Here is a 10,446-nt window from a genome sequence, read left to right as displayed (position 1 = left end):
AAAGTGCCACTTGAGAGTCTTCTCTTTCTGTACGTGGGGATGAATATCCAGAGGTGTTTTGGAGCAAACCTTGGGGTCTGGGAGGGAGGAGGTGGGTGCTGGTTACGAGGTAGAAAGCTGACCTCACATGTGGCTTGTTTGCTGTCTCTTCCACCCCCACAGAAAGTATCCTGGGAGTTCAGTCCACAGCCTCCCCCACACCCCAAGGGGATTTCAGGGCTTAGGTTTTATGGATTAAAGAGCCAAGAAACGGCTAAGTTCTGGTCAAGGGTGATTTATAAGCCAGGGATGTTGGGGGAGGGAGCGGGGTCATTTAAATGAAATGCACCAGCATCTCACTGACTGAAGGTCTGATGTGTTTTTTTTTTTTTTCTCCAGGATAAGCTACTATTTTCAGAAGTTTCTAGAAGGGCTAAAAAAAAAAAAAAGATGTGTGCTGGACTGAGACTTGGCTGCAAAGACTCTTCAGGGAGCGGTGATTATTTTTTGCTTTCATTAAAAAAAAAATCCAACAACAACAGGTATTATTCCTCTGTGCAGGGTAAGGGTACACCCTACGGTTTTTAAAGCTGAGGTGGTGAGGCACCAGACTGTGGGTCCAGACAGTCATTCTACAAGGCTGGGTTTGCAGGTCGCCACCCAGTACTTGTGGACAGCGGGTGAACTGGGCTGTTCTGCAGACACCTTCCAAGAAGCCAGCAGAGGGATCATTTGTATTAAGACTGACACGGGGCTGAAACAACAGCTCTTTCCCGTGGGCTTTGCTGAAAATTACCAGGTCCTTTAGAATGCAGGAGCTTTCCGTGCTGCTGCAAGCTGGGAGCTGTCTCTTTCTTTGAAAAATAAGTAAGTCCATGCCTTATGTTTTCCTAAATAGCCCTTTAAAGAAACATGCAACCCAGAACTGCTGAAGGAGAGGGCAGCTTCCCCTCTCCTCCCAGACAGCTTGGAACTCAGCAGAGCCAAAAGGAAAGCTTGTTTATAGATGATTTGTTTCCCCCATGGCTGGAGCCCTTCCTGCAGTTATGTTTACAGGGGATGGGTGTGTAGGCACAGTTGTCAGGGAGTGGCAGGTGACATTCCCACCAAGCCGTCAACTCAGAGAAGGCAAATTCACTAGAATGAGATGAAATACAGTCTCTGCTTTTAGCCAGTCACTTTCCTAGGCAGATGCTAGACTTTCCAGCTGACCCCATTTTCTGGGGAGGAGGTTTTCATCACGGTAGTTGTACTTGATCACAGCTCTCTGCTGCTTTCAGACTGCACCTTCAAGACCACAGTGGGGATGTACTGACCACCTGGACACAGACTAAAAGGCCAGAGAATCCCCTTTTTGGACCCTGACTAGCTTATGACATTTCCACTGGAGGATACAAACTCTAAGCGCGGGGGTTTGGGGCAATTTTTATTTCAATGAAGTCACACTGCTGAGAGAACTGGGCACCCAGGACCCTCCTGATGGAGCTTTACAGCCAAGTCCCTTGTACATGTTCTCTTGTATTATTAGAAACTGTGTATTTATCTAACCCTGGCTTTTTCTTGCACATCATTAATTTGAGTGCATTTCTCCACTGCCCCGATTTTTGACAAGGGGTTGTTTTTAATGCTTGTTTTTATATGAGATTTGACTTCTTGATGGACATTTGTATTAGGAAATTGAAGCATGATATATATGTATATATTGTCTCCACCATCTCTCCCGTTGCATTACTTGGATTGCATGAGATAGTGGGGTGGTGTTTTTTTTTTTTTTTTTAATATTTCCACAGCATGCAAAGTGCTGGCACCATCCCTCCCTCTCCCCCTTCCCCACCCCCTTGCTTTTCTCTGGCTGCCAAGGAGTCATTGATTTTGATTAGCTTCACTGCAGAGCGTCTGTGAAGAGAGAGAGAGAGGGAGGGAGGCTTTGAAATAAATTTTAAAAAAGACCTCATATCGGGTTTCAGCAGACAGCAGTGAGAGAGAGAGAGAGAGTGTGTGTGCGTGCGTGTGTGTGTGTGTGTGTGTGTGTGTGTGTCCGTGCAAAGCAGAGGGAGGCCTCTGAGATCATCGTTTCGGTAGCTTGCTGCATAATGAGGTGAGGTGCACACAGAAGGGCCTCCTTTATTCTGGTTGCTCTCAGAAGGCAGGGATCAAGGAGCCACAGGGATTGAATCCTCTTGGGACTTCAACATTCCAGATTAGATCCATTCCCTTCTGGAAGCTTCTCTCCCTTACCCCAACTCCCATGAGCAGAGAATATCTCTTCTCCCTTTTTTAAATGTGGGGTTCCCTTTCCTATCCTGTTGGACAGATACAGCTTGAGTAATAGATTTCTTTGGGGAGCCCTGTGCCTCTCTGGCTGCTGTCCATGGTCCTAGATGGTGCATTTCCTAGAACCCAATTCCCATTTTGTTCCTCTTTCACTGGGATCCTGGAAACTTTGCCCCCACTTCTTCCAGTGGTCTCATTTTAAAGTTCTTTTCTAGTTTGGTGAGGGGGAAAGGGTGATTTAAACAGTACTGTCACAGAACAATGGACCTGTGACTTTGCTTTCACAATTCATGTATCTGATCTCATGCACTCCTACCTTTATTTTCATGTTCCTGACAGTGACAAAATATCACTTCCCCTCTTGCTTGGGAAACTAAGAAAGTCCTCTTTGATGCTATACAGATGTCTTTTGGGGACACTGGCTTGCCACTGTGGAACTGTTAAGTGTCCACCTGGTATTAGAGGCTGCAGTGATCAGAATACAGGTTTTGTTTTTCTATGTTGATACCATTTCCTTTTCCGAATGTCCCCCTAAGTCCACCTGGGCCCATCACAGGGTCAGAAGCTGGTTTAGGGGATGAAGGGGGCAGGCTAGACACTTTAGCCTTGTCCCATGGGAACTGATGGAGGAAGCTGATGTCAAAGTGTCATTTTAAAGTGTAAGCCGAAAGTTTACTTTTTAAAAGTTTAATTCATTCAACACCTATTTATTGAGCACCTACAACATGCCAGGTTGTAGAATGTCCTCTGGGAAGAGATTTATGTATTGATCATGGTGGGGTAGACCCGCTTAGAACCAGACGATACTCAACATCTCTTTCCAGTCTGGTTCATAGTCTTTAACAGATTTGTCAGGTCATCGCTATGACCCCAAGCCTTGCTGGCAGATTGTTCTACGGAATTTATATTTACTAAGAGCTACACTCATGAAGGCGATTCAAAAGCCGATGACCTCAACTCATTCCCAGCATGAAAAGGCTGGTTCTTGCTGCTTCACACAGCAAAGAAGCTGTGCCAAGTGCTTTCTGTGTTTACCCCTTAGCTATTCCTCATGCCCACGTTGGAAGACAGTGCTGGTATTATTCCCAGTTGAGGAAGCTGAGGCTCAGAGAGGTTTTGCAACTTAGCTAAAGTTGCATGCAAAGAGTGAAGTTACTGAGCCAAGATCTGGACTCAGGTTTCTGTGACCCCCGCCCCCCTCTGCTGCCCTGGTCTCACTTCTCTCCAAGCCCAAGAACTAACCATCCTGCTTCACTGAGTTCCTTCCACAGCATCGCCAGTTCAAAGGCAAGCACATGCCTGGGGCCCAGTAAGGGGCAGGGGAGCCCCACTTAGGTTGCATTTGGGGGCACTCCAGGACAGGCTGGATGGCTTAGCTGGGGTTTTTTATCTGTTCCTGGCCCTTTGTGTTCCTGGTTTTTGTAAGGTCCCTGGGACAAGTATCTCATTTGCAAACAAGGTCTGTTTGACTTGATTCCTAGGACATGGGAAGTTTTTCTCCCTTCCTTGTCTCCTCCCTCCTCCCCAACTCAAACCCCCAATTTCCTCCCCTCAAGGTCTTTTGCACTATAAGCGCCCAGGAACCCCGTGTGTGGTGGGGATGGCTGTGGAGCTGCTTGGATCCTCAGTGAGGCCTCTGACTCAGCTGGAGGGGCAATAAGCTTGGGGACATTCCGTTCCGGGTTCTACCCTTGCTGGTTCGTTGTGCTCTTTTGTAAGAGGAATTTCATACCTTGGAGACGCTTTGTACATATTTGTAATGACTTTATTAAAAAACAAACAAACTAGTTGTGTGCTTCCAGCCAAAGGCCTTTGCGTGTTCATTTCCTCTTGGAAGATTGGTCCCCAAGGACTAAGGAAGGATCTGGCCGCACATGCTACCCTTCCTGGGGACAGAAGGCCACACACTCAGCTCCTGTCTATCAGGTTCCTGGGAACACCCCAAGGGGAGGATTGGCCTAAGCAGTACCCTTGGTTTGAGCAACAGACTGGGGGAACATGTACAAGGTCAGTGCACAAAAGCATCATTTATGCATGACATCATGTAGATAAGCAAGTGAGCCTACAGACTCATGTCTTCAGTTAAGGATGAATGAACCGCTCTGGGTGGGGTACTTTCACCTGCATTTATCTGGTCTGAGTTGTACCAAGAGACCAAGTTCTAGTTTCTTCCTAAGAATGGTAGGTTGAGGACAAATTGTTTTTCTAGATAATAGGTCCTTTCTTTTTGGGGGACCCACTACTTCCCCACTCTCAATCCATAAGATTTGGAGGGATGGACTTCCTTTCCCACCCAACTCTGTTCTGATGTCCAGAGCTCAACACCCAATACAAGCTTGTCCAGCGCTCTGAGTCCCCAGAGCTAAATGATTGGTTTGGGAACAAACTAATGAGAATAAGGCTCAGGACTCCTGCTGGAGCTTCAGGGAAGCAGGGGCTCTTTGCTGAGGTTGTGAAGCTGGTAGAACACAAGCACAGAGCTTCCGGGTGCCCTCGTCCCAACACATGGGATCTGCCCGCCTGAAAATCAAAGCATCTCAAAGGAAAACAGAACCGAGGGATGAAAAGACGTGATTCTAATGTCCCTGGACCTCCTGAATCCAGCTGTACCTGAAGCCCATGCTGTTACATGAACCAAATAAAGTCCTTTTATTCAAGACATAGCTGACTTGGTTTACCAATAATTGCGACCAAAAGGTTTTGCCTGATGATGCTTGTGTGGCTGGCTTCCTAATGTTGACCCGAGAGCACCAGTTGTCACTACTGCTATTGATGTTTTAAATACCCATCATCACCTGGGGTCTGGGAAAACCCTTCTTGAATCAGCCCATGCACCTGGTGTCCTTCAGCCTATAGTGAAGGCTGCGGCGGGCACTGTAGATCCCTCTTGCCAGTCCTCGGTGCTGCCTTGCACCTTTATGTGTTCTGTGGCACCTGACACTTTCAGGCGCCTCCTCAGTGGAGTGCCTGAGAGTCCCTCCCACCCCCATGAGTGGGCATGAGCCCACAGCTGGGAGCACAGAAGCCTCAGGGTGGGACCAACCCTGAGATGCAGCTGATGCTCCAGAGCTCCCCGTGGGACCAAGCTGAGCTGGGACTTCCCTGAAAGTCGCCCTCTTGTTGGGCTCCATCTCCTTCCTCTCCTGTTTCACTCATTCCCTTACTGGTTTCTCCTGGGAGCACTTCCTTAATAAATCACGTGCAACTCAGTGGACTCCACTCTGGGGAAACATTGCCATCAAAACCACCCCTTGCACAAAACATCTCTTCGAAATTGTCCTAAAACAGGTTCACCTGGCTTCAAGAGGCAAATGGAGACTCAAAACCCGGATATAACTTTTATCAACACATCATATTTATTGGCAGACGGCAACTTAAGGAGATGTTAAACACACCAAAGGTGGCTCTGTTTGGCCCAGAGCAAACATACTAAAAGATTCTAGGACTCACTTTATATTTCCTATTTCCAACCCCAAGTCTTGGCATCTTGGAAATCTTCCCATGCCTCTCACATGCTCCCCTTAGGAAGATAATGAACCTATGACATCCAGATCCAAAGCTTGGCATTTTTTTTTTTTCTTCCATCTCATATTTATTACGCTCAAGATCTTTTACATTAGGAGAGCCATTTCCAAGGACTCCGTGGAACTTTAGCCAGTGAATCATAAAATATTAAGAGCAGGACTCTCCCACCTGACACTCAATTAACCCTGCCTCTAACAAATGAGTTTGCAGAGCCAAGGTGGATAAAAGACAGTGGCATTGCTCTTCCTTTCCAATGGTGACTCTTGGCTGCTTTTACTAAAATCTCGTGTTAGGGAAAACATGCAGCTTGATGTCTGGAAACCTCTGCCCTGGCCTCTGTTTCTCTGCCTTAAGCAGAAGTTAAATCCTCCCACTCCAAAAGGAAACCTCCAGAACGTGACTTTCCGCCAGAGGGTGGGATGAATAAATAAAAATCTAAACTAAATCATCCCACCTGCCCCCCACCCCCGAGTGTCCCCCACATGTGACACTCTTTCGTGTCTGAGACACAGCTCATTATTTGCAGAATGTTCAATATTTTTTTGGTGGCATGAGTATAATTGACAAAATGGTTGGGGTATTCATCAGTAATCTACATTGCTGGTTTCCCTGGTTCCCGTAGATAATGCACTAGGCTTTGTCACCCTGGAGATGGCTACAGGGAGGCAAAGTGACTTCCCAAAGCCATGCGGAGTCTGAAATCAGAATTCCAGGCCTGACTCCCAGCAGACTGCTCTGTCTGCGCCATCACATGCTGGCACATTAATAAGTCTTCTTCAGTGGCATTTTCTCATGCTTCTTTGATGGCATCTGCAGGCAGGATGATCCTTCTGATAAAAATCAGCTGTAGAAGCTCCTGGTGTGTCCCTTCAGTTCTTCCTCAAGGCAGCAGGGTGGGGGTGGGGGGTAGAGGGGAGAGGGGGCAGAGCAGCCAAATCCGCCTGGCCCCACTTCCCCTTCCGACTTGATTATCCAGGCAAGTGGGATTGTTAACATCACGGCCATTGCCATAGTAACAGAGCTTGAAAGATGCCATGCTGCCCTGGAAGGGATGTCTTGCTGGGTATCAGGAAAGAGCCAGGGAAGTCAGGCAAAGGAAAGGTCCTGACTTGATAGCACAAAAGGGGTGAATGTCCTGAATCTCTGGGGGATGGGATGGGCATGAGAAGCCTGGCTGAGGGTGAGGTGGCAGCAAGGCTCCCACCACTTCTCTCGGGACTTTCTTGCTAATCTGCTCAGTAGCCACCCAGATTGCTCTCTCTGTAATGCTGTTGGCACCAGCCTGTGGTGCTGAGGTTGACAGTGAGAGAATAGCACTGGGAGGGTGGGTAGGCCAGGCAAGATTCCAGTGGCTTCCAAGGGACCACTTGTGCCTTCTCCTCCCAGATTTCAGAGCAGGGAGGGTCTCGTGGGTGGAGAGCTTGTGTTACAGAGATTGGGAGCTCTGGTAGACACATTCTAGGAAACACCGATCGCTGCTGTGCTCTCTGCCAGCAGACTGGCTTGTGGAAAAAAAAAAAAATCCGTAACAAGGATCTTTTGCTCTGAAGGCTACCAGGGGAGAAGGCGATGGCCACAGGAGCTGTTGACAAGTCTGAGACTTAAATGAGGGACAGGACAGAAGGAGGAGAGAAATAAAGACGGGAAGGGACACCCAGTGACACCTGCATCTGGACCAGAGCCGGCCTTTCTCTTTTTTCACTTCTAGGTCACGTCCCATGGCATGTGGGATCTTAGTGCCCTGAGCAGGGATCAAACCCAGGCGCCCTGCACTGGGAGCACAGAGTCGTAACCACTGCCTCCAGGGGGTCTCCAGAACTGGCCTTTCTTGATGTGCCACACGCTGCGCTCCATCAGTTGTGTCTGACTCTTTTGCGACCCCATGGACTGTAGCCCGCCAGGCTCCTCCATCCATAGGATTCTCCAGGCAAGAATACTGGAGGGGGTTGCCATTTCCTACTCCAGGGGATCTTCCCCACCCAGGGATCGAACCCATGTCTCCTGCATTGGCAGATGGATTATTTACCACTGCGCCACCTGGAAGATACCCAATCACAACTGAGCATCCCTGGCAGGAGTCCAGCTAAACAGCAACTTTAAGGACCAAATTTTTCCGTGAACCCAATCACGACTAGATTTCCGGAGCTGGCATTTGCTATTAGCATCCTCAACGCAGTTCAAATGAAACACACTACATACTTGAGTCACTGATGACGTCAGAATCACCTCCTGTGCTTTGAAAAAAAAGAAACATGACTGAGGGGCCCCTGTGGTGTCTGAGCAGCAAGTCAGTGTGTGGTTAAGAGGCAGGCTCCAAAGCCAGACGGCCGGGGTTGGAAGCTTGGTCTGTCACTGCTCCCCGGGTGACCTGGGAAAGTTTCCACGTGGAGTTCTCAGCTCAGTTTCTTCACCTGTGAAACAGAGGAGACAACAGTACCTCCACCTTGGGGTGGCGTGAGCATTACAGGAGGGCGTCTGGGCCGAAAGTTCCAGACTGCCTGGCTTGCTCTGAGGGTTCTGATACACGAAGTTCCTGTAGGTATGAGGTGGGCCCAGTATTTGCATTTGAAAAGTACTTCACGGTGATTCTCACCTGCAGACCTGGGCCCCTGGCGGGGAGGCAGCATTGAAAGGCCTCTCTCCAGTTTGCAGCATCAGGTGTCAGGTCACCACGGGTTATGATCATCAACAAGTAGAACCTGGTCCATTATCAGTTCTTTGACTCAGAGGGAGGAGGGAGACCCGACCTCGGCAGAGACCAAGTGTGAGTGAGACAGAGTCCCCATGTGGAGGCGAAGGGTGCGCATGCCATGAACAGAACAAGAGAGGAAGGTGAGGATTGGGGGGGGGACAGGGGCTGGATGGAGAGAGGCAGGAGGCAGGACAGTCAGAGCCTGAGGGCTGTTTTCCAGGAAGCTCCTAGAGGTGGTCCCGACACCGCTGACCCTCCGTCATCTCCCTGGTGTGCCTGGGAGCCCTGGGGCCACAGTCTTCAGCCCTAGTACACCTGGAAGTGTGCCGAAGTGGCCCCGTCCTTCCAGCAGCGCAGGGTATCCACGGCAACCGAGCGGCAGAGTGGGCAGGTGCGCTCACGGTCCAGCCAGAGGCAGAGGCACTCCTCACAGAACACGTGCTGCGGGGGACAGCAATCAGGACCACTGGGGTTGCTTTCCCCAGCACTCGCTCCATGCCCGCCTTGGTCCTAGGAGCTGAGACCCAGTATGAACAAGACAGACAATTTCTGCCCTGAGTAGTCAAGGGAGGCTTCCTGGAGGTGGGGTGATGCTTGTGTTGAAGTCTGAAGGATGTTTAGGGGTTAACTGGGGGAAGAGAGGGGGTGGGGCTAGAGCATTCCAAGCTGAAGGGAACAGCTGTGCAAACCTCCTGAGATGGGAAAGTGTTTGAGAATCTAGAGATGCTTAATGTGGCTACAGGGTGTAGGGGAGTGGGGGAGAGGAGGTGAGGAGGCCATGTGGAGCCTTGAAGGCCGTGCCCAAATTCTCACCATGGTCTGAAGGGCAGGACCCAAGGGTCAGCAAGCCCAGCAGCTCCACGAGGGCAGTGACTGCTGCTGCTGTAGCCCCACTGCCTAGCCCTGGCCTGCACTCTGACAAATGAATGCCTTCCCAGGCAGGTTAGGTGGGAGATTCTAGAGATATCAGGATAATGAAGACCTGGTCCCTGGCCTCCAGGAGCTCACGGTCTCCTTCTCAGAGAATCAGACAGGACAGAATCTGGTGCCAAATTAAGAGATTCAAAGCACATAGGACCCTAGGGCCCGGACTGGAGGAGCTCATGACCTAGGACTGCCTCCTACATCTAGAGAAGCAAAGGCGTGTCTACAGAGGGAGGGTGCGGAGAGGTCCTTCTGGGCTGGGATGTGTAGCATCAGGTTGGTTTGTTGGTGGGGGATCGCAGGCGGGGCTGGATGGTTAACCGTTCCCTGGCTATGTCTCCTGGAGTGTGGACTTGGGAGAGATATCCTGGGGTTGGGGGGCGGGCCACCCTGCCCTCAGGAGATGCTCTATCCATCTTGTCTGTTCCATCCACCCATCCACCCATCCATCCATCTCTCCAACCATCCCATTCCTTCCATCCAGCCAATGTTTACTGAGTCAGTACTGTGGTTACACTACTAAGACAGACATGGTCACCACTCCCAAGTGGCTTACAATCTGGCAAAGAGGAGACAGACCTTACCTAACTAGCTGCCCAATTAGCCATCTAGCTGACAACTGGGATAAGTTCTCTGAAGGAAAAACATATGATCTGGAGGCTGCATAGCTAGGGGTGCTAACTAGTCTGGGGAAACAGAATCAGGGAAGCCTTTAATGAGGATGTAACACTTGATGCATTCATCCATTTGCTCATTCATTCAGTGCATTTAGGAATTACTGAGGCCCTTTTCCCTGTGGAAGGCATCTTTGTCCTTGTCCTTCTAAGCCCAGCTCACAGGAACAGAGCAAGACTGAGGCATGTACTGGGCCCGGCCAGGTATGTGCCAGGTATGGCCAGGTATGAAGCCCAGAGCTTCAACCAGCACTGGGTGTGGCCACTGCTCCTAGCTCTGGGATGGTGGTGTCTTGTCCAACCCCTCCCACTAATTCTGATCCAGTGATGGGAACACATAGTGGTACTGGGAGAAGAATGGGGGAGAGACACACAGAT

General features: G+C 49.8%; 1 protein-coding gene across 1 annotated transcript in view; it reads right to left on the bottom strand.

The window, feature by feature from the left end:
- Nucleotides 1-5,623: 5,623 nt before the first annotated feature.
- Nucleotides 5,624-10,446, bottom strand: part of RNFT2 (ring finger protein, transmembrane 2) — a 62,821-nt gene continuing 57,998 nt past the window's right edge. Inside the window, exon 11 of the mRNA XM_065904197.1 lies at nucleotides 5,624-8,911. Within this exon, the coding sequence (XP_065760269.1) occupies nucleotides 8,777-8,911 (135 nt within the window). The 3' untranslated portion in view covers nucleotides 5,624-8,776. The remainder of the gene's footprint in view (nucleotides 8,912-10,446) is intronic.

Source organism: Muntiacus reevesi, chromosome 13 (assembly GCF_963930625.1).
Source record: "Muntiacus reevesi chromosome 13, mMunRee1.1, whole genome shotgun sequence".
Classification (NCBI taxonomy): domain Eukaryota; kingdom Metazoa; phylum Chordata; class Mammalia; order Artiodactyla; family Cervidae; genus Muntiacus; species Muntiacus reevesi.
The sequence above is the reverse complement of the archived record's forward strand: the minus strand, read 5'-3'. Positions and strand labels throughout refer to the sequence as shown.